This window comes from Rhineura floridana, chromosome 3 (genome assembly GCF_030035675.1).
Source record: "Rhineura floridana isolate rRhiFlo1 chromosome 3, rRhiFlo1.hap2, whole genome shotgun sequence".
NCBI lineage: Eukaryota > Metazoa > Chordata > Lepidosauria > Squamata > Rhineuridae > Rhineura > Rhineura floridana.
In genome coordinates this window covers 20,976,960-21,002,153 of record NC_084482.1, presented here as the reverse complement: position 1 = coordinate 21,002,153, position 25,194 = coordinate 20,976,960, and the positions used below count along the sequence as shown (strand labels likewise).

At 43.3% G+C, this 25,194-nt stretch overlaps 1 protein-coding gene across 1 annotated transcript; it reads right to left on the bottom strand.

Moving 5' to 3' along the window:
- Positions 1-383: 383 nt before the first annotated feature.
- On the bottom strand, positions 384-23,196 carry LOC133379497 (keratin, type II cytoskeletal 6A-like). Its single transcript, XM_061614900.1, has 9 exons — positions 22,601-23,196; positions 20,063-20,277; positions 13,558-13,618; positions 12,460-12,555; positions 11,268-11,426; positions 9,391-9,516; positions 7,891-8,111; positions 2,687-2,721; positions 384-722 (listed from the first exon to the last, which is right to left on the bottom strand). The coding sequence occupies exons 1-9, from the start codon at positions 23,102-23,104 to the stop codon at positions 397-399; spliced, it is 1,743 nt and encodes a 580-aa protein (XP_061470884.1). The 5' UTR covers positions 23,105-23,196; the 3' UTR covers positions 384-396.
- Between the last annotated feature and the right edge of the window lie 1,998 nt (positions 23,197-25,194).

Sequence of the window (25,194 nt, the reverse complement as noted above, 5' to 3'; positions counted from 1 at the left end):
AATCATTGAACTGCAGCCACTGTTAACACCATCAACGAGAAAAATCCCCAAAAAGGGGGAGGAGGGAATGCTCTTTGGTCAGGGGCCAGTTTTGCTCTCATTCATTTCAGTGGGGTCTATGCGATTGTGCAGCCACAATGATTATGTTAATTGGGAAGTATGGTGCTTAATACAGAATCTGCCTGCTATAGGCTGGGGGCCACCATGTAAAAGCATTTTTCATGAATAACCACTACATGCTCACATGTGATCATCTGGGGGACCATTTGTGGCAATATTTAACTTCTCACAAAAAAATGGACAACTAGCTTGGAGATTGGGTATTGATGCTGGCAATAAGAACAAATAGGAGCTTTTTCCAGAAATGGTTGAATATGCGTCTGTGTGTTTTCCATTTTATCTGACTCCTTTCCTGCTTGATGACGAGGTTGTTGAGACATATTTCACACTTGAGGAGCCACCTCCCCCTCCGGCACTCAGTCCCCCACCAAAGACTCGTGCACTTCCAGAACTGTAACTGCTCCCTCCTGCAGTGATCCCACTGCTCACACCATAACTGGCAGAACTTCCACCACCACCACCACCTATTCCAAGACTAAGGCTGCCTCCGCCGCCACCGCTGCCACCAACCAGGCCAAATCCTCCGCTGCTCACTCGACCTCCGCCGCTGCCACCAAGGCCGTAACTGCTTCCACCAATGGTAGAGGTGCTGCTGATCACCGCTGCAAGAAAAGAATGTTTTTTGCTAAATGATGTTCCAGAGGAGTCTCTAAGTAATTTCCACTGCTTACAAAACACTATAAATTTGTTTCATGAAAGAACACTGCTGAATCAGATCAAGGATCTGTCAAGTTCAGCACCCTGCCAAGTGGTCAAACCATTTCATTGACTTTTTTCCTGTGTCTGGTGTATTTACATACATTTCTTATTGTAAGTTTTAATGCTTTTTTGCTTTAATACTTTAATTCTTTTGTTCCCCACTTGCCTTCTTGTCAACGTGAATTTCTTTTTCCCAGAATTCGTGCTTCTTTTTATCCTCCATATTTGGGCAAGACTTCTGTTTTCCAAGTGAAGCCTTCTTGCCTTTTATAGTTGCCTTCATACTGCTTGTTGACCAGACAGACATCACACCTTGCACTTATTTGCACCAAACAGTATGAAAACATATCTTTCACCAGATTATTGACGCTACTCAGGATTAAGTCAAGGGTTGCCTTCATTCTAGCTGGTTCCATTACTCCTAAAGCAACACAATTTATTGTATCTAGAAATGGTATATCTCTCGGTTGTAACCATTTCTTCTTCTTTGGCCTGCTCCCAGATTTCTTTTTGAATGAATGAATGAGTCTTTATTTTTACCCCGCCCTTTTTCCAAAACTGGAACTCAGGGCGGGTTACAAATAAAAACTGCACATAGGTAAAAAACATACAAAAATATACAGTTAAAATAGAATTAAACTATTCATAACATTAAACATGCACTTAAAATACTAAAGCAATCATCTCCAGAAGACCACCATCAGAATTTTGGTCACTGTGTGTGTGTGTGCAATAGTATAGACTTATTGTTTGAGGGCCTGGCATGTCTACCCAGAGATTCAATTGAGAAATTCATTAGTTTTCTAGTTTTTTCAGGACAATACCCTCTTTGACTGATACATCAATGCCACTACCAATATGCCCTCCCACATGTTTCTCACAGATTTCACATCCAGGAAGGATAACCATATTTCACTAGTCCTGTTTCAAGAATGCATGTGGGCATAAAATCTGGAGGGGGCTTCAGGGAGGTAAAAGAGAAGTATCATTGTCTTGGTGTACACTCATTCATACCCACACATTTCTGTATTTTTGAAACAATACAAAAACCTACAAAACCTGTTTTCTAGAGGCGACAGTGGGGGTGAGTGTACACTCCACAGGCAGGGACCCTCCTTCAAATTGTCATCAGTTTCCTGAAGAAAACTTCTGTTCAAGTTGCCCACATAGAAGTGATGAGATTGCGTTCCCTGGAAGTTCTGGAAACACAATCCCTGACAAAGAGTCTGTCAGCCATCATACATTTAAACATTAACACACATGTAAAGCATACAACTTCCCCCAAAGAGTCCTGGGAACTGTAGTTTACCCCTCACAGAGCTACAGTTCCCAGCACCTTACTTTACTACCATTCCACAGATGCTTTGGGGAAAGCCATCTGCTGTAAATGTATGTTAACTGTACTATAAATGTATGGTGTGGATGTGACGTAAGTGAACTTGTTGAGATTCATAGCAACATTGGAAGGCTGCCTTGGTATAAGGCAAACCCATTGAGCTCAGCATTGCCTATGCTGAGTGGCAATGACTCTGTAGAATTTCAGACAGGGTTCTGTCCTAGCCCTACCTAGAGATGCTGGGGATTGAACTTGAGACCTTCTGCATGCAACGCAGATGCTCGACCACTGCGCTGTGGTCCTTCCCCATCCCGTCATTCCTTCGATGGTTTTATGAAGCTCTTAAAAGAAACTCCAGAAGTCCTGCACAATTCTGGATTGGGAACATTCTTCCCCCACAACCAGAATCCCCCAAAGACGTGTGTGTGTGTGTTGTGAACAAAGGGACTCTCACACAGGGGTAAACTCTATAGGAAATAATACAATATCATGAGCATTCATAGTTACAAGTGGTGTAACTGAAATACTTACACATGCTTACAGGGGTAGTGAATTCGCCAGACATCCTGGTGAAAGAAAACATTGAATATAAGTCAGCCAATGATTCAAGGATATAAAATGTTTATGAACAAAACAGTTAAGGCCCATTATTGCACAATCCTATGAGACAGTACACTGGCAACATAAGGATATCAGATAAGACACAAAAACAGTTGCCAAAGGGGCAAGACAAGGCCAAATCCACACCAAGGCATTTAAAGCAACGTTATACCACTCTAACAGACTTCAGCAGAGGGAGAAATTCCGTTTGGCTTGTGTTAAAACTCTTAGCGTTGAAACAATGTACAGCTATCCGTCAAAATTTTCACTTCTCTGAAATTTGCAATTCTCCAACCAAATAAGGTCTACAAAAAGGTGCATATTAGGGGAAAGTATACATTAAAAAGCATCTGTGAAAATGACATATAAAAACATATTATATTAGGGGGAATTGCCTGCCAGAATGGGTTATATATTTGACAAAAATATATACAAAAATATGTATATTAGGAGAATTCTGCATTAAAATGTTGATACATTTTTGTGAGGACTTATTTTTTTAAAAAAACACAAACTGATGTGGAAATGTATCCCTGCCTCTGGCAATCAGGGCTGCCAGGTGAAAGTAGCAATGGTTTCTGAGGTTGCTTGCCAGCTGCAGGCTTAACCATTTTTCACAATCCTGGGGTGGAGGACTGTTATGTTCCTGTATTAATGTATATATGGTAAGTGCTGTTTGTATAGAAGATATGTGGTAAGTGGAATGAAAGAGGAGGGGGGAGTAAATGAGCAGTAGAATGCTGGATGATTGGCTGAGTGTTTGGATGGCTGAGATGACAGTTGAATCTGGGTGGACGTTAGTGGGTTGTTTGAGAGGTGTTTGGTGGACGTTAGTGGGTTGTTTTGGTGGAGTTTGGAGGTGGGTGTGAGTTGGTGTATGTCAGGAGAGTGTGGAGAAAGAGGGAGGTGGAGTTCGGATTGGTAATAAGTCAAATATCACAGTAATAGATGAAACCATAAGCTTGTAGATCATTATCAAAGTTATCTTGTTATTAATGTTATTTAATAAATACTATTTTGGTTTACCAAAGGCCTGATCCTTGGCTGGGGTTTCACAGACCAGAAGGGAGGGTAAGGTAATAACCAAGGCTGAAGGGAAACAGTAACAAATGGTGGCAGCGGTGAAGAGGAGAAGATAACATTATAAGTATCCAGAGCAACCCCGAGTTATGAGTTATTTGCATTGATACAAGGGGGTTGGGAACAGCATAGGCATGCAGTCACGAATGTAACCGGATAGAGAGACTCAGGCAAGGTCTCTGGGAACATTGGTTGTAGAACGTGACTGGTGGTGCTGCCTAGCAGGGGGATCTATTGAGATCTGTGCTAGAGCGGAGAGAGAAACCATAAAAAAGGACAGTCCGGACTGGTGGAGTCCCTGGTGGTGCCTAGTGAAAGGCAGTAGCCATGAGCAGGTAGGAACCTGACAGGGAGAGCCAGGGAAGGGCGTCACAAGGACGCACATGCTGAACTGGTGAAGCCAGTGCTTTTACCTCTGAGAGCCCGCAATACATAGTTGCTGTCATTGTATGGTTTAGTCTAGAACCCAAAGGAAAACATTTTGTACTAATTGGCTGGGACTATGTGATAACGATGGTGTAACCACTCCCTCCCCGTGACTGTCACACACACTCCCTATCCCTTTCCCAGTTGCAAAACCTGTCTTTAAGATTTGATTATTAGTACATTGTGCAACGGCACTTCAGCCATGGTGCAATCATCTAAGAGCTCCCTCGTGTGGTGAGTGGTTTCATAAGTGGGCACACTTTTACAGGAGAATAATAGCTGAAACAGGTTTCAGTAGGAGTCATACCTGGGATCTATTCTGCATGCCAGATATCAGTCTGGCATATAAACAAATAATAATAAAGGTATATGTTCCTCTGAGCATGCACAGAGTGCCACTGAATAACTATCAGCAGGTCTTTCGTACCTGAGGTTAGGGTTAAGGGATCTATAATATATTTAGACTAAGAGTTAATGCCCCCCTGGAGCATTACACACTTTCATGTAGGAGAAGGGCTGCAGCTGAGTGGTAGAGCACATGCTCTGCATGCAGAGAAGGTCCCGGGTTCAAACCCTGACATCTCCAGGTAGGGGTGGGAACGTCCCCTGTCTGAAACCCTGGAGAGCGGCTCCCAGTCGGAACAGCCAATAATGAGTGGATGGACCAATGGCCTGACTTAGTAAAGGCAGCTTTCTGTGTTCCATTTAACTGATAAGGCAATGGCCCCCTAGTTCCTGATAAAGCACAGAAACAAGCAATATGGCAGAACTGTCGGGCTGTTGGTACGTACAGTCAGGTCAACGTCCAACAGTGTCTGCTTAGGATATCCATATACAGCTATAGTAATTAACAATCCTAGCTGACAGCCTGCAGACGTAGATACAGCCAATGTCACCATCGTTTATGGTAATAGGAAAATGGCATCCAGAGCTGGTACGTGACAGCATCTGGTATCCTTAGGCAGTTTCTAAGGCTCTGATAAAAAAAATGTAAATGTACTGCCTTCAAGTCGATCCCGACTTATGGCGACCCTATGAATAGGGTTTTCATGAGGCTGAGAGGCAGTGACTGGCCCAAGGTCACCCAGTGAGCTTCATGGCTATGTGGGGATTCAAACCCTGGTCTCCCAGGTCATAACCACTACATATACCACCATACATAACCACTATACTACACTGGCTCTCAAGGCTCTGATAGGGCTTGTCAATAATACCTAACCTGCCTCTCCTCCCCCCCCCTTTTTTTTAAATCCAGACTAAAACTCTAAGGCTGCAATCTAGGACATGCTTACCTGGGAGTAAGACCTACTGAACCCAATGGAGCTTACTTTTGAGAAAACATGTGTTGGATTGCAGGCTAAGCTGCAGCAGGGAGCTCAGTGTAGCTACCATTTCAATGCCCAAAATGCCTCTGAAGAACCGTTGCAGGTCAGTGCAGATGTGGGGGACCTTTGTCCCTCCAGATGTTGTTGAACTGCAACTCCCATCAGCCCCCGTAAGCATGGCCAGTGATCGGGAATGATGGGAGTTGTAGTTCAGCAACATCTGGAGGGACAAAGGTTCCCCACATCTGGTGTAGACAATACTGAGCTAGATGGACCAATGGTCTGACTCGGTATAAGACTCTCTCCTTGCTTTATAGCCTCAGTCTGAATCAGAAAGTCCTGCAGCTGTATTTGGGGGCCGGTTGGTTGAAACAGATGTCAAGCACTCCAGTCATGGAACTCCCACAACACATCTAGTTTGGTCCCAAAGTGGCCTAATTGACATTGCTAGGGCCTTGCCCAGAGATCTCTCAAGGCAGTGCCCCACATGCAACCACTGTGCAGTTCCCACCCCGTTGGATCTCTACCTCTCGTGCCCATCATCTTCTTCTACTTGCTGTGGGGTTAAAAACACACACACAACGCAAGGCCGCACAGCAGGTGGAGAAAGTGGCTTGGTGAAGCCACAGCTAGGAGGAGCTACATCTGCACCCTCCTTACACCTGGCCTAATGAGCTGGGATGTCAAAAGTAGCTCATGAAGATGTACTTACTTGGGAGTAAATCCCATTCACCTGAGCAGACACCACATAAGATTGAGCTGCAGGTTAACTGAATCTTAACTGAAAGAGTCACAGGAGAAATGGAGAACCAGACTTCAGTTTTGGGCATGACTCAGTAGAGTTCTGTGCCAGAAGGCATCCCTAGGGTTTATGCATTTTATTTATTAGCTATAAAGAAATTTTTAAAAGTGTCTCTGTGCATGTGCAAAAAGCTTTTCTGCTGAATATTTATACCCAACTGCCTTATAGGAGGGGCAAGGATTTATGGAAGCAGAACTTTCAGAATTCCTATTGTGAATAGTCCCTAAGTAGTATTATGGAATAAATGTATCAGATATATATCAACTAATAAACAAACATGGAGTTACTTATATGCATATAAAATATTTGTGCATGTATTATTCATTTGCATTTTTAAAAAATAACCCACCCTATGTTATAAGCTTCTTCAGCTAATATGAATGCAAATAAAATATATGTGGAAACATCAGATTCTATGACATATGCACGCAGTGTTACTTACGATATATAACAGCATGCAATACTTCTTAAGTATGCACAGAGATATTGCCTGAGCCCTAATATCTCTATTAAACATGAGTCATTTCTATATTATCAGAAATATGCCATGCAAATATATATAATAGAATCTCTGTGCATAAGTGCACTCATGACTAAATGTAATAAAAAGTAGACACAATGTGCACCACCACCTAAATTATTCTCTTGCATAATCCCACAGAGCAAATTATGCCACGTTTTCTGTGTATAAACTGCCTGTTGCCTATTACTTGAAATCCCCCTCTAACTATTGGCGAAGCTACCATGAAGGCATAGTATGTTTATGAGTTCTGCATGGTACAGTGGAGTGTGGAGGAAGGATCAGTCTATGTTGACAGATAGCACACATTTCTATGTTGGAAGTGGAACATCAATTTGGCTGCAAAATGCATCATGTAGATTTTAGAGACAACAGTAGGGTCAGCAGATGCAAAGACAGGCAGGTTTCTTGTACCTTTGACAGTCATGCAGAAGAGCAAATATTCACCTGCTGAATTACCCTCCCTGACACTACTTTTAAATGCACAGGAACTCTGTCTGTGGGTTTGGTTACTCCAGACAAGAAGAAGGGTTCGTTGATGCTGGGAAGGGGAAATAGAAGGTCAGAGAGGGCAAGTAAGGAGCAGAGAGCCCAAGCGATGGAGATGAAGCAGCCAAAGAGTAGGGAATCCAGAGACAGGATGGCAGCAGGAATACCGCATGCTAAGTAAGATGGGCCTGTGAACAATGGTTGGAGGAAGCAGAGAGGAAATATCAGTTTCCTGGGAGAAGGAGCAATGGGTGGGTAGGCTGCATTTCACATCCTGAAGTAAGCAAACAAGCCAGGCAAATTTCTTGCTGAAGGTTACAGAAAACCAAATATGGGGAGGGGGGATGGTTTTAGAATATGTATAGATTTCAGTATGAATACATACATACCAAATATGCAGGCTTAGCCATATTGAACTAAACATGCCTATTTCCTTCAAATGCATAGGCTACAGCAAATGGTATGAAGCAAACCATCGCAAGATGGCACACACCTGCATTCTTCTCCTTCTAGCAGAGTCCTGTATGTAGCAATCTCGATATCTAGGGTCAATTTGACATTCAACAGCTCATGATAATCCCGCAGTAGGTGTGCCAGCTCATCCTTGGCACTTTGAAGGGCATGCTGCAGATCAGCGAGTTTCACTCTGGCATCTTTCAGAGCCAACTCCCCTCGTTGTTCAGCATCAGCAGTAGCTGTCTGGAGCTGGGCAATCTGCAGCAAGGTTTAGAAAAGTCATCTGTTCAGTAGGTTCCTCCTTTCAAGGGTGCTTATTTTACATATGCCACAATATGCAATATTCCCTTGTGCAACGTTACTTATAGATTAGTCAAGCATCCACTGGCCAAGAATCAGCACTTTCAGACAACTGCTGCAGAAGGCACACTCACCGGACCCTGTTTCAACCAGGTGACTGCAGTAACCACATGATCACATTGTTATGCATTGGCTCTCATGTTGGCGTCAGAAGGCAAAGAGTTAGCTGGTGGTGTTTTGCAGGCCTCAGCAAACAGTTGGAACCGTTACTGTTCAAATATTTTCCTCAGTGGTGAGGGATGAAGGAGTAGGCAGTATGTTCGTGGAACAGGTAAAGGTAAAGGTGTCCCCGCACTTGTAGTGTGAGTCATTTCCAACTCTTAGGGTGACGTCTTGCGACATTTACTAGGCAGACGGTGAGCTTGGAAAAGTTACTTTTTTGAACTACAACTTCCATCAGCCCAATCCAGTGTCCATGCTGGCTGGGGCTGATGGGAGTTGTAGTTCAAAAAAGTAACTTTTCCAAGCTCTGGCAGACCGTATATATGGGGTGGGATTGCCAGTTCCTTCCCTGGCCTTTCTTTACCCCCCAGCTGTGCTAGATGCTGCATGGCTTCTAGTTGCACTTTTATTGCTTCTTTTATTTCTTATATAGTGTATTTTATTGTGTGTTACAATCTGAATTCCATAGAATTGCAATACAATAAAATACAATATAAGAAATAAAAGAAGCGTTAAAAATCAACACGACTATTGAACGTGCTGTCTCCTGTCTTGAACTGCAAATCCATACACACGCCAAAGGCCACCTGAATAAAGCTTGTGGTTCCCTGGCGGTCCATGAACCAAAGTCTGGGGACCCCTGCTATAAGATAAAACTAAAGGAAGTGGGAATGTTGAGCTCTGGAGGGGAAGGCGGGAGAAGTGGAGGCTGAGCGCTAGACTGAGGAAATTAATTTATTACGGCAAACAATTGGCCTATTGAGCCCAGTATTGTCTGGGCTGCTGACAGGCAGTGGCTTGTTAAGGTTTCAAGCAGAGGTCTGCCCCAGCCCTGCTGCCTGAGAGCATTTAGATGCCAGAGATTGAACCTGCAACCTCGATGCATACAGCCTGCATGTTCTGCCATTGAGCAAAGGTTCCTCCCAGCCGAAACTTGCAAACAAGGAGGCAGGAAAAAATGAAGCACACACATGCAACAGATGCAGTCGTTGCTATATTAAAACGGCCCCCCCACCTGTTTCTTCACATTATCAATTTCTGCTTCCAGTCTGTGGGTGACTCGAGTCAGCTCTGCAATCTCATTCTTGGTGTTCTTCAGGTCATCACCATGACCAATGGCTGTAGTCTGAAGTTCCTGAAACTGCAATGCAGAAACACATTCCTTAGTAATGGAGCTAGTATTTGAAACTTTAGGATTTGGGGAAGGGGGCCTTTCTTAGGAAAGGTGAGCGAAGTGGGCCACCTTCACCTGGAAGAGGCAAAATGAGAACTCTCCTGCACTGCCTCCCTCTATGGGCCCCTCCAGACTAGGAGGGGAGGGGTCTGCAGAAGTATTCTGGGAGGAAGGGCAGGATATAAATTTAATTAGTAATATTCTGCAACATGTCATTGATGCAATAATTGTGCATTAATTGTGGATCTATACTGGACCACCCACACATCATTCTGCTGTGTTAGTTGTTCTGTGATGCTTCCCCAGCTTTATTGCATTATTGCCTGAAGGGGCACTCTTGCACTATAGTGCAACAAATGTTTGGTATAAAAGGTTATGGGGCTTCAGCAGGACGTTATGGAGCATGCACCAATTGGAACCGAAGCAGTATGTCCACCGCCCTGAAACTTTCTCCAGGCACAAACCATATTGAAAATGTGATTGCATCTAACTGCCCCACCCCGATCTGGAGCTCCAGGCCATCTGGGGGGAGCCCTATGATCTTCTCGGATGTTCCATACAAAGTGATGTCTGGATGGCCATGCTGTGTGAGTGGTGGACCCTTTGCCTATCTGGGATCCACCAGATCCTCTGTATCCAATCCCGATTTCAAAATTAGGAATTGGGATCCAGTTTATACAAATATCCACACTAAAATGAAACATTTTTGATTGAAAATCTTTTGGTCTGCAGATCGAACCAGTGAGGTTTCCGGTTGTTTTTCATAAGAAGTTCAGTGTGCATTGAAACATCACATTCAGAATGGTGGCTTTAGAATTCTTTGTCACATTATTTCTTAGCAGTCTTCCTGTTAGACCCCCTGCTCCTTGCCCATCCTTACCTTCCTGTTGCTCTCACTTCCCCCTGAGTTCCACCAGTACATTCTTTCTTTGGCTCTCCTAGGTCATATCCACACCATACATTCAAAGCACATGACTTCCCCCCAAGAATCCTGGGAAGTGTAGTTTAACCTGTAAACTACACTTCCCAGGATTCTTGGGGGGCAGCCCTGTGCAGTAAATCTGCTTTAAATGTGTGGTGTGCTATGTAGAGCCAAAGAAAGAATGAAATTGCAGAGCTCAGGGGGATTGGGAGTGAGAGCAACAGCGTGGATGTAAATGTGACCCAAGAGAGATGTGGACACCCACTACGATTTGTTCCCCAGGTTGGCCACTTACACATTGCAAAAGAGAAAGAGGGAAGGAGGGAGGGAGAGTATGGAAATGCCTCACCAGGAAGAAGAGACAAACGTGGACACATAGATGCATAAAATATGCACGTGCTGCTAATATGCCTAGATTCACACAGAAATAATTACTATGAAACAGAAATAAAATACATTCCTCCCTAGCTGTCTAAAGGGCAGCGCTTGTTACAGCCTATTATAAGGGGATCTGTGAGCCCATGTTCAGTTCAGTTAATTGATTTCTGGGAGCAGTACTGGGAAAGATCCCAGCACCTAGAGAGACTGAGAGTAGCCATTATGCAAAGTTCCTTGAGCGTAATGCCTTAGGAAGTCTCTCAGGGGTCTCATAATGCAGACTGAGAAGATAAGCGCAAACTTGTTCACACTTGCTTTAGGCTTCCCTATTGGCTGAAATAAAAAATAGGGCCAGGCATGGATCACAGGCCTGTCCTTACTCAGCAAGTAGCAATGGTAAAGCCACACAAGTTCTCACCTTGCTTTGATACCAGGATTCTGCCTCAGCCCGGCTCCTGTTAGCAATTTCTTCATACTGTTTTTTTACTTCAGCAATGATGCTGTTGAGGTCTAGATCTCGGTTGTTGTCCATTTGTAGGACAACACTGGTGTTGCGTTCTCGGAGTATCTGTATGTTCTGCATGGGAAAGTAAGATCTTAGCATTCACCCATCTGTCCGTCCACAAAAGGATAGTTCAGGGAATTAAGGATTACCTCATGAAAACATAATGATTAAGGAGCATTGAATGAGGGTGTCTACCTGCAATAGGACCACCACATGGAGGTCATCCTAAACTACCTCTGCACATAGAAAATGTTTGTATATGTGTAGAGCACCAGTTCAAAACACAGAGCAGATCCCTCTCCTCACTGTGTGATTGGGCTCCCATCCTGCTGCAAAACATTCCTGGAGTTGGTTTGCAGTGGCGTGCTGATGCACACAATAAGAGACCATGCACTTGCTGACCCAGGCCATATAGCTTGCTGCTAGAGATCTTGCAGAATTTCTGGTGGAGCAAAATGGATTCAGGAGCAGATTCTCTGGTCCACTAGGAAAATTGTCCAGAAAATGGCACAAGAGTCTTAGCAGAGTTCAGCACTACCTGGTGCATTCTGGGAACACACACACACACACACACACACACACACCATTTTAGACTCACTGTTCCTACATGGAGTCAGAGGCCTCTGCTTATGTGCAAGTCGTGACTCTTGCACTGACATGGGTCAATGACATCACTGAGAGTGAGATAAATGACATCACTGGCTCAAACCAAGTGCAGGAAGCCTTTACACATTCATGGCAAAGCCTGGCATCTGTTGCAGTGTTTATTTGAGAGCCCAGTATGACAATTCTGGGATCTGAAATAGAATCTAGAATGTATACTAGAAGCGTAGCAGATTCCAAATTAATTCTGGGATAATTTCTTAACCACTTTGGCACATGGAGCAGCCACTAGTTTTAGGTATACCCTTGTGGCAGACATATAATGAAAAGTGACTCACAACGGAATTCTATGCACACCTGCAGTCAGGCCACATTTTCCTGCAAAAGTTAACACAACTTTCAGCCCTGAGATTACTGTATCCTATCCGATTCCAGCTTATAATGATTTCACCTAGTTCTGCATCTCTCTGATTTCCATGGATCAAGAAAGTTAAGAACTTACCTCCTTAAAGATATGTCTCAAGAAGTTGATCTCATCTTGCAGGCTATCGGCCTTTGCTTTCAGCTCTACGTTGCCCAAGAAGGAACTATCTACATTCTGAAAGAGTGTAGAATTCATATCCTGTTAAACCCACAAGAAGAGCCAACCAAGAGACAGCTGCCTTGTACCTAGTTAGACTATTGGTCTTTTCAGCCCAATATTGTCCACTTTAACAGGCAGCAGCTCTCCAGGATATTAGACACAGGTCTTTCCTGGCAGCAGTGGTTTTTTTAAACTAGAGATACCAGACATTGAACATGGAACTTTCTACATGCAAAACATGTGCTTTACCATTGAACTGTAAACCCTCCTAGTTCAGCATCATTTTCCAGCATGCCTCTGGAAGCTCATAAAGTGAACAATGAAGAAGGCAATGGTCTTTCCCCGTTATTTGTCCCATTAGCTATTGTGCAACAACTCTCTGAAAAGCTGTATATACTGAGCTTTACATGTATTACTTCACCAGTCTTCACAACAAACCTGTAAGGTAGGTCAGTATAACTATTCTTATATTGCAGATGAGGGGCAGTGAAGGCAGAGCGATAGCAGCTGGCTGTAGGCCACCTCATGAGCTCTTGACAAGACAGAAGGTTTGAACCAAGGGCCTTTTGGTTGACAGAAGAGTATCTTACAGTGCAATGCTATACATGCCTATCCAGAAGCCAATCCCAATTGAGTTCTACGGTGATTGCTTCAGGGGAAGTGGGTGTAGGATTGTAGCTTTAATCAGTGCACTATATGTCAAAAGATAACGGATAAGATCTTCCTTTCACTGATGTTAACTGTGGAGCATTTTTTCTGGCTCCTGTTGTGGTAGTTGCTAGAACTTTAGATTTGTGATTGACAGCAGATATAGCCTTTGCTCCTCCAATGTGAAGGTCAATAGACAAGTATTTTGAGAATAGCCAGCTGAGCTGGAATTTGGATTCCATTTAATTTTTGATACCTCTAACTGCTGGGACAAAGGGACATTTCCCCTTGAAAATAGCTTCGTACTGATTAAAGCATTTTCTGCTTAACAATGCAAATGTTTGTTGTGGTTGTTTTAAAAAAAGTCACCTTCTTGAGGCCAACGAAATTATTTTCAGCAGCGGTGTGCTTGTTGATTTCATCTTCATATCTATTAAGGAAAAAAATGCATTTGGATTTTAGCTCTTCTTATTATAAACCCACAAGAGTGGCTGTATACTATAGTAGTCAGCGGGGATTTTTCACATTCCTCAATGTTAAATGGAAAATATCCCCCCATGCCATTCTGAGGCTTCCCATAAGCTCATTTCAAAACAAAACCTTACAAAACTTATAGTTCTGAACTCAGAAACGCTTGCTTAACAACCCTTTCAATTTTCATGGGGATACACAAAACAGTCAGAGAGAATCGAGAGTTCAAAGTTAAAAAGAGAAAAAAACTCAGAGCCCTTTTGGACTTTTTTCTGCAAGTTCTCATAATCTGTTGAAATACATTTAAAATCAGCCATGTTCACAAAGTACCTGTAATCCTAATACTGACCTTGCCCCATACTCTGACCTTCATCTACTGCAGTTTAAAAGTTAAAAAAATGCCTGGTTGATTTTTAATTAATTTAAGAAATTTTGGCTGGAAGCCTATTATAACACAGGGCATGCTCAGTAAGGACCAACTGTCAGTGTTCTAAAAGCCTCACAGCTGCTGGGCTTGGCTAATCAGAGGGCCACACCCACACCAGACTTGATTTCACTTGAGACAGTCATGGCTTCCCTCTAAGAATCCTGGGAAGTGTAGTTTGTGAAGGGTGCTGAGAGGAGACTCCTATTCCCCTGAGAGAATGGTTAACAGTCAGCCACTCCCGTCCCAATCTTCCCTTCTGCCTTTCCACCCCTCCCTCCTCCCCCTCCTCCCTTCCCCATCCTCTGTGGTCAGTTTCACCTATCCTAACCATGATTGCCGTGTGTGTGTGTGTGTGTGTAAATCCCACTTAACTCAATAAGCATGTAAATGATCAATCCATTCTCAGCAAACTTGCACAGGATCCCATTTCTTACCTCCCGGATTAAAAAGCAGGGAAATTCACTAATAGGCAAAAAACCTTACGGTTTAAGAATGTACCTATAGCCCACAGATATTTCTACCAAACTTTAAAAAGCAGGGAAATTAAGCAGCTATAGTGAATGCACCAGGGAAGCAGGAGACCTGAACTCCTCTCTGAGATATTGTACTGCCCTACAAAGTTGTCAAAATGCAAACACAATTTGGGTTGGTCTTTCACAGTCCAATCCACTTGCTGTGTAGCTTGGAAGAATTCAGTAACATGTGCCTCTGAGCATACGATGAGCGGTGGTAACACCTGTAATCAGCCCAAATAATAGAAAGAAGATATGTCCTGTGCTGATCTTGTTTTAGCCGGGAGGAAGCAACATTATTAAGACAGTTGATATAGTTCAGATGGTCACTTTAAATATGTCTGATTTACTTTGCAATTTTAGTGAAATTTTCTATAGGAAATCATTTTCTTTTACTTTTGTTTCTATGAATATGTGAAGTACAGCAACACTTTGCAAAATTTATACTAAAAAAACTCCAAACATAATTGTGGAATAATGGCACTGACTTCTGCAAAATAGTCTCCAGTGGACCTGAGAAGTGTCTCAATTTGCACAAGATAAAACAGTGGGAGGTGAAATATATTCTAGCAAAATTCTAGGTATGTTCTATGTTTTTAATTGATCGTGAACACCTTGCCTTAAATAAAGTGGTTTAAACATAGCAGGATGAAAACATGCATCCTCTTTTTTCCAACAACTAGAGTCATTGCTAAAGTAGCAGCATATTGTAATCAGTCTGATTTTACATTAAACTGCAGTTTCAGGTCCAACTACTAATGCACCCAAAATAGAAATAGACCATAACCTCCAGTTTGAAACAAAAAAGGCTATCTGCACCATCATATGACATTGACCAATAAAAAGGCTTTGAAATTAATAAAAATAAATTTCACAGATTTCTAGGATGAATAATGAGGGAAATAAAATTTTCTAGTTTAGATTCTCTGTAGAAACATTAGTAAGACAGGAAAGAAGCAAAGTAAGAAGAACACCAACAAACATGCAAACATATAATTCTCCATCTTTGGAGATGGCAGGTGTTGCCACCACTCACCATATGCTCAGAGGCACATGTTACCAAATTCTTCCAAGCTACACAGCAAGTGGATTGGACTGTGAAAGACCAACCCAAATTGTGTTTGCATTTTGACAACTTTGTAGGGCAGTCCAATGTCTCAGAGAGGAGTTCAGGTGTCCTGCTCCCCTGGTGCATTCACTATAGCTGCCCAATTTCCCTGCTTTATAAAGTTTGGTAGAAATATCTGTGGGCTATAGGTACATTCTTAAACCGCAAGGTTTTTTGCCTATTAGTGAATATAAATTTAAATCATCATCAACAACATCATCTCAACATCATTTGATTTATATCCCGCCCTTCCTCCCAGCAGGAGCCCAGGGCAGCAAACAGAAACACTAAAAACAATTTAAAACATCATAAAAACAGACCTTAAAATATATTAAAACAAAACAACATTCAAAACATTTTTTAAAAAAAGCTTTAAAAACATGTTTTTTAAAAAGGTTAAAAACATATTTAAAAAACACATATTAACAAGCAATTCTAACACATATGCAGACTGGGATAGGTCTCAACTTAAAAGGCTTGTTGAAAGAGGAAAGTCTTCAAAAGGCGCCGAAAAGATAGCAGAGATGGCGCCTGCCTAATATTCAAGGGGAAGGAATTCCACAGGGTAGGTGCTGCCACACTAAAGGTCTGTTTCCAATATTGTGCAGAACGAACCTCCTGATAAGATGGTATCTGCAGGAGGCCCTCACCTGCAGAGCACAGTGATTGACTGGGCATATAAGGGGTAAGACGGTCTTTCAGGTATCCTGGTCCCCAGCTGTATAGGGCTTTGTACACCAAAACTAGAAACTTGAACTTGGCCCAGTAGCAAATGGGCAGCCAGTGCAATTCTTTCAGCAACGGGGTGACATGTTGGCGATACCCTGCCCCAGTGAGAAGTCTCGCTGCTGCATTTTGCACCAGCTGCAGCTTCTGGACCAACCTCGAGGGCAGCCCCACATAGAGCGCATTACAATAATCCAGCCTGGAGGTTACCAGTGCATGGACAACAGTGGTCAGGCTATCCCGGTCCAGAAACGGCCACAGCTGTCTTATCAGCCGAAGCTGGAAAAAGGCACTCCTAGCCACGGAGGTCACCTGGGCCTCTAGCAACAAAGATGGACCCAGGAGCACCCCCAGACTACGGACCTGCTCTTTCAGAGGAAGTACGACCTCATCCAAAGCAGGCAACTGACCAATTATCTGAACTCGGGAACCACCAACCCACAGTGCCTCCATCTTGCTAGGATTCAGACTGGGTTTATTGGCCCTCATCCAGCCCTTCACCGAGTCCAGGCAGCGGTCTTGCACGGCCTCTCCTGATTCAGATGTTATGGAGAAATAGAGCTAGGTATCGTCAGCATGCTGCTGACACCTTGCACCAAAGCTCCTGATGACCACTCTGAAGGGCCTCATATAGATGTTAAACAGCATGGGGGACAAGATGGTACCCTGTGGCACCCCACAGCACAACTGCCAGGAGGCCAAAATACAGTCACCCAATGCTATTTTCTGAGAGCAACCTTGGAGATAGGATCAGAACCACTGTAAAACAGTGCCTCCAATACCCATCTCACCAAGTTGGCCCAGAAGGATGCCATGGTCAATGGTATCAAAAGCTACTGAGAGATCAAGTAAGAACAACAGGGATGCACTCCCCCTGTCCTTCTCCTGGTAAAGATCATCCATCAGGGTGACCAAGGCCGATTCAGTCCCATAACCAAGCCTGAACCCAGACTGAGATGGGTTAAGACAACCTGTTTCATCCAAGAGTACCTGCAACTGCTGCGCCACAATCCTCTGAATCACCTTCAGAGGGGGTATTTGCAACTGGTCGGTAGTTGTCACAAACCAGTGGGTCCAAGGTGGGCTTTTTCAGGAGTGGTTGGATCACCATCTCTTTCAAGGCAGCTGGAACCACTCCCTCCCGCAGTGATGCATTGACCACACCCTGGATCCACACCCTGGATCTTGTTCTTCCAAGAACAAGGATGAGAAGAAGAAGAAGTTCCCTCCTGTGATGTTATGTTTTGACACTATTCATTTTATTTAGCCTTGGTGTCAAAGATAAGCCATTCAGTAGATTATAAAAGCCTTTCAAATAAATCCACGGAAGTTATGAGCTCGGGGTGGGGGTAAGACTCACTCAGCTGTCCACAGATGCCAGTGTAAATCATTTGTGATGTGACACATCAATAATCCAAAAGGAAAGGGGGGGGACCTCTCATCCTATTTGCAGAAAAGCCTGTGCCAGTTCATCTAGAGACAATTCTTGTGGCCCAGATAAGTAGGTAAGTGGCTACTTACAAATCTAGTTTGCAACCTTACATACTACTCTTAAATGCATGACTTAGAAATAAGTTCCACTGAAGGCGCTGGGACTACGTTCCATACCACATCTAAAGAACACAGAGCTTGAATACAGTTGGTTTGTCTCTTCTGGGACCATCTGTCTCTCTCTGGCTACAGTACTTCATGCACACAGCTAGCTACATAAACTCTGGCGGAAGTTAAGCAGACTTTCTGTGTGCAGGTTCACAGCCTTTGTCTGATCATTGCCTTCTATGGTCAACTGTTTATTATCAGTGGTGATAGGTAACCGCAGTTACTTAGCCAGCTTTGTTATCATATGCACACCTGTAATGTGCGCAACATAAATGTCTTTATAGTAATAAACTTTCCCCCTTCTCCTGCCTCGTCCTTGAAACACCTTTCTCTGGGATACTGCAGTTCTACTCAGGTTTCACACTACTATTCCCAGGCCATCCAATTGAGACTCATCAGGTTCGTGCACACCCATCCTCCTAATTTAATTTGAACCTAGTGCTGAAATTCTCTTGAGATGAGATAGGATGAAAAGGTAGGGTCAAGTAGCTGCATCAAAACAGATCACATTTGGTGGGTCCTGCTGGGGGGCATGATACAGGCAGCATGCATGTGTATCTGTGTGTGTATGGCATACACAGGGCTGGCACGAGGCATGACCGGGCCCTTGGGCACCAGCCTTTCCTGGGCCCATGGTGCCCGCACACCCTGCCTACCTCTCCCTTTGCCTCATGTGAATGCCATATGCGCTGCGCGCGCATGCCTACCATTACCCAGGATGGTAGCTGGGGCTTCCCTAAGGGACTGAAGCCCCCGCTGCCATCTTAGTTGATGGACCAGATGGGTGCTACGCTATCTCTGCCGCAATCTTGGGTGATGGTAGATATGCACATGTGTGGGCAGGCTTATTGAAGCCCGCGCAGTCTGGATGGGGGGGTGCTTGGGAGTTCCCTCTCTGCGATCTGCAGGAGGGTTGGGAGTTGACCAGGATCACGGAAGAGGAGCTTTACGCTCCCACCCTAAAGAGGCACCCTTTGGGGGCCCTTGGCCAGGGCCCAACCTGGTCGCCCTCTGGTGTCGACCCTGGACACACATAAGAAGGAGCGCATGCAATACCATTTTTCAAAAACCCCAAGTTAGAGACTAATGACTACCCCATTTATGTAGGGCTTCTAAAAGTCTGTCTCAAGTGCCTCAGCCCTAGAATTCGGTCTGTGGTGTTCGTTTTGTGTGGAGCTGGATAAAGAATTTGAACTGCGCAGGCAGAGAAAAAGAAACAGATCTCCATTGCTCCTGAGGAAGGATTACTCCAAAATGCGTTGAGCCTCAATAAATCTACCAAGCACCAGAGCCTGCCTCTCTTTTTTGTCTTATTTTGTAAGCCAAGCTGCATTTTTACGATCCTGTAAATGCTTGCTTAAATTGCTCTCATTTCTTTAATATGCAATGAAAATTTCTCTAGCCAAAACCACAAGGTGGAATCCATGCCAAAAAGAAGAAAATAAAAAATACAGTACAGCTGTGTGGCAAGAAAGCATCTGGACATAGCTCATTCACAATGCTGGATCAACACACAACAGCACATGGAGCTGGTCAGAGTCCTGAAATGGCAGTAGAATGGAATGCACTACTTCAGAATTTAAGAGGAACTGCTGGATCAGGCCAGTGGCCCATCTAGTCTGGCATCCTGTTCTCATGGTGGGCAACTAGATGCCCATGGAAAACCCCAAAGCAGAACCTGAGCACAGCAGTGCATTCCCCACCTGCAGGGCACTCTCCCCACTTCGGACAGCAGGTGTAGAATTGCATTTTTGAATGCTCCGAGACACCTCCATGAAAAACAACAACATCCATGCTTGCAAGTAGAACATGAGTGCAGCAGGTAGGGAGCTGGGCTTTACTACTTTTCCCACTTACAGCATATGCTCATTTTCTACTTACAGGAAGATTTGTTTTGTTTTTACTAAGGGGGAAATGGCCTGAAATGCTACCATTCAGGCCACTTTTTCCAGAGTTTGCACCTTTCATTCTGCTGCATGTATTGATGTGGATGCTGTGTCCTCCCCATGCAGGCCCCCAAGGCTCACTTACTTCTTTCTATAGTCTTCCACTTGATCCTGCACATTTCTGAGTTCTCCATTCAGTCTCCCCTGATCACCCATCAGGGAGTCTGCTCGCCTCCTGAGATTATTGATGTAAGACTCAAACAGTGGCTTAAGGCTGATCTTAGGAGCTGTGCTTCCATGTTCCAGCAGTAGGTTCCATTTGGTCTCCAGAACCTTATTCTGCTGCTCCAGAAACCGTACCTGAAACCCATTAGAGACATGTAATGGTAGAGCCTGAAAACTCTGAGTCAAAGGCCTCCTAGAATGAGAGCCTCCTCCATATTACACATCAGCCATAATAAATTACACATAATAAAAATTTATTATTATTATTTATTATTGTTGTTGTTGTTGTTGTTGTTGTTGTTGTTATTATTATTATGAGCAGTCAATCCCTCTGCCATTTTCATGGCACTCTACACCACCTAACCTTATAACAGCTACATTTCTGGGAGCATTGAGCAGGTCAGGTTGCCAACTGACAATGGAAAAACAGGTATGCTTGTTCTTGTGCATTTAACAGCAGCTTGCATGCAGAAACTGGGTTTTCACAGCATACAGCAGTGGTTCTCAAACTTTTTTGGTTTGCGGCGCACTGTAAAACACATAAACATTTTCCAGCGCACTTTGTGTACAAAATTAATATTAATTAATTAATATTAATATATTTTAAACTATGAATAAAAATAACTTAAACTATAGAAAACTATTATTTACCTTATTTTAATAAATTAAGCATGGTTATTGATCATAGATGTAATAAATCTCTACAAATGGGTTTCTTCTCATTTTTAAAATATACTTTCATAATATTCGTGGCACACCTAGCCACCTCTTGCGGCACATCAGTGTGCTGCGGTGCAGCGTTTGAGAATCACTGGCATAGAGAAAAAACATTTTCACCAGCCAAAGTCTCACATTAAGGTCCTGTTAGGTACAGCAGCTGTGGCTAGTTGGGAAAAAAAATTCAATCCTACCCAGAGGTAAAGTCCAAAGTATTACATAACTTGATAATTGTGTGTACTATAGTACATTATGCCACCCTTCTGCCATTTGTTGCCTCTAGTCCAGTGTTCTTCAATGTTGGGTCCCCAGATGTTTTGGGCGACAACTCCCATAATCCTTTGACCAGTGGCTAAGCTGGCTGGGGATGATGGGAGCTGTAGTCCAAGAACATCTGCAGACCCAAGCTTGAAGAACAGTGCTCTAGTCTACTGAGCAGGAGGGTAAGCAGCAGCACAACATGGGAGATTCAAGCAAGAATGTAGGCCAGCCTCTGTATCAGGTGTGGGGCATCTTTGACTCTCCAGATTTTTATAATTTTTGCTGAACTAAAATTCCCATCAACCCTGGCCATTGGCCATGCTTGCTGGGGCTGATGGGAGTTGTAGTTCTGCAACATCTAGAGGGTCAAAGATGCCCCACACCTGCTCATAGTGAGGCTCACAGACCATTCTGCTTCCCTGCTGCAAATACTATTGCTATTGCTATTGCTACTGCTACTACATTTATATACCACCTTTCCTCCAAGGAGCTCAAAGCGGTGTACGTGGTTTTCCCCTCTCTATTTTATCCTCCCAACCCCAGTGAGGTAGGTTAGGCTGAGAGGCAGTGACTGGTCCTAGGTCACCCAGTGAGCTTCAAGGCTGAGTGGGAATTTGAACCCTGTTCTCCCAGTTCCCAGTCCAACTCTCTAACCACTACACCACACTAACAACTCATCTAAATCATTTAATCAATCATCTAAATCAGAGATAGCCAACGCACTGCCCTCTCAACTCCTATCAGCCTCAACCAGAATAGCCAATGTTCAGGGCTCAGGTATGATGAGAGTTGTAGTCCACAACATCTGGAGGACACTATATTGGCGACCCCAGATCTAAACCCATAACATCTATGAATCAGAAAATAAATGATCTTGCACATAACTGTGACTGGTTTCAAAACATTTTCTTCTGTCTACTAAACATAAAACATGCTATAATTTGCTGGAAGATTCTTGGAATGGGGCATGGCAACTGCTTTACTACGGCAAACAGCAGCAGCAGCAGCAACAACAACCAATAGGCAAATCCACACCATGGTTTAATAGTCATTCCCTCTTCCCATGGAAATCTGGGAACTGTAGTCCTCTGAAAGAGATTGTGGCTATCTAACGAACTACAGTTCCAAACATGCTGTAGGAAACCACAGAGGAAGAGAAACTAAAAGCTTGGTCAGACAGAATAATGCCTGGATTTCACTTTAATCCAGAATACCCTTGAATAGCTTTTTTTAAATTATTTTAAATTGTTTATATTGTTTTAAATTTTTAAATTGTGTTTTAAATCATTTTTAAAATATGTGTTTTAAATTGTATATTTGTTTTAATGTTTTTGGTTGCTGTAAACTGCCCAGAGAGCTTCGGCTATGGGGCGGTATACAAGTGCAATAAATAAATCATTCATTCATTCATTCATTTCCTAAAAACTCTACCACAAACCTCCACAGTTCCTCATAATGAACATTGCTGTAACTGACTCACCTTGTCAATGAATGATGCAAACTTGTTGTTGAGGGTCTTGATCTGCTCCCTTTCCTGCACACGTACTTTCTGGATCTCTGGGTCAATTTCTAGGTGGAGTGGTGACAGGAGGCTGGGATTGATGGTCACTTGCTGGATACCCCCAGGAGGAACAATAGGGCCTATCCTTCCTCCACCACCAAAGCCCCCCACTCCCAGTGCATAACCCCCAGTGCCATAACCCCCGGCTCCAAATCCTCCACCACCGCTGCTAAGCCCACTACTCCAGTAGCTTCCACCTACACCCATACCAGGGCCAATGGAAATGCTCTTGGTACCCCTTAGGCTGTAGAGGCTTCTGCTCCCAAAGCCACCTCCTAGCCCTACACTGCTTCTCCCACCTCGGGATAAAGAAACCGAGCTGAAGCTGCCTTGTGTCCCACCGGGAATGACCAGAGTGGAGGAAGAGTGGCCACGGGAGGTCCTGACCCCACCCCCGGACCTAGAACTGAATTGCCTACTCATTGTGTCTGATTCGAAGAATACAGAAGGAAACGTAGCCAGTGGGTTATGATACAGAGAGAGAGAGAGAGAGAGAGAGAAAGAGAGAGAGACCAGACCCCTCTCTGAGGCAGAAATTTGGTCCCCCCTCTCTATATATACATATGTATGTGATGATGGGCTTGGCTAGAATTAGGTAATTAATTAAGAATAAGCTCGTTAGTGGGCTGGGTTATCTCTGGCAGCAACAAAAACTTTTTAACATCCTTTCAGTGTTCCTTTGAAGTGAAGCAAGGCACAAAAAATGCTTGGCTTGCAGACTTTAATGGCACAAAACTCATGTACACTAATTAACATTCCCACCACCGCCTCCACACCTCAGCAAAAATCAACAAATTCCAACAAAGTGGTTTTTAAAATTTCTCTTTTTAAAAAGTGTTGCTTTAATTGCGGACGATCATTCTTCACTATCTTACTTAAAAGTTAGATATAAGAGAACCCCCCCTTTCCCCCTCCCCACTTATTGGCTTGAAATAATCCATAGTGCCTCTGAGAGATGTCATGAATCGTGAGAGGCCTCGAGGGTAATTTTGGTTCAGTGGTACTCTTCCTTGCTTTCTCTTCAAAGCAAGCATGGAACAGCATTCATCTTCTCTTTGAAAACCCACAGTACATTGCTCCAGGCTCCAGGCCAGTCCCAGCAGCTGCCTTGGGCAAGAGCATTTGCTGCTTCTGCTGCTGTAGTTGAAAAGACTGTCTTTTCCGAGTACTACCTTGAGACCTGTGCTTCTTCCTTCTGCTTAGGAACAGCGGAAGTCAAGGAAGGCCTAAAACGATGCTATGGAGCAGCGGTTTAAGAACATGAGAAGTGCTCTGCTGGATCAGACCTATGGCCCATCTAGGCAAGGATTCTGTTCTCACAGTGACCATCCGTATCCCCTAAAGAGAAGCCCACAAGCAGAACCTGAGCACTACAGCAAGCAGGACTTTTACCATCCATCGGAGGATCCTTAATAAGCAGATCAAGTGGTCCTTGAAAGGTAGCTTGAAAGAGTGGGATATAAATCTAATGAATTAAATTATACAGCCACGAGAGTGGCTGTATACTATAGTCAAGCGGGGATTTTTCACATTCCGCAATGTTAAATGGAAAATATCCCCCCATGCCATTCTGAGGCTTCCCATAAGCTCATTTCAAAACTATGCATTGCATTTCACTTTATTTGCAGAGCCGTAGGCCATCGCACAAGTCCAACACACATTCAGTTTTAAAATGAACAGAGCTAAAACAGTTAATATTAAAAGGCCAAAACAGTCCATTTAAAATTAAGAAAGAGTCTTTTTTTTTTTATCTTTAATCCCGGAATCCTTTTGTCTTGCCTTATATCTCTCAGCAGCACTTCTAAGACCAGAATAAATAAAAGGGGAGATAATGGACATCCCTGTCTTGTACCCTTTTGTATTTCACATGAATCCGTTAAATCTCCGTTAACAATTATCTGAGCCTTCTGAGATGTATAAATCGATCTGATCCATTTTATAAAATTGTCTCCAAAATCCATTTGCTCCAAAACCTGAAACATAAATTTCCAATTCAAGTTATCAAATGCTTTTTCAGCATCTAAAAAAATCAAAGCTGCTTGTTTATCATTTCGTTGTTCTAAATATTCCAACACATTCAAGACATTCCTGACGTTGTCACGTAATTGTCTTTTAGGTAAAAACCCTGATTGATCTTCCTGGATAAATTGTTGCAATATTATTTTCATTCTTTCTGCCAAGATCATTGTAAAAATTTTATAGTCATTATTCAATAGAGATATTGGCCGATAATTTTTTGTTTTAGTTAAATCTTCCTCCTCTTTAGGTATTAATGTTATGTTAGCATTTTTCCAACTATCCGGTATCTTTCCCTCTTGCAGAATAGAATTCATTGTATACTGTAAAGGTAGCAAGAGTTCTTCCTCCAAACATTTATAGTACATTGCAGATAACCCATCTGGTCCTGGCGCCTTTCCTAATTTAATTTTGTTTATAGCTTCAGATATCTCTCTTGACGTGATAGGGCCATTAATAGCTTGTCTCTGAAAGTCTGTAATTTTAGGCAAATTCTG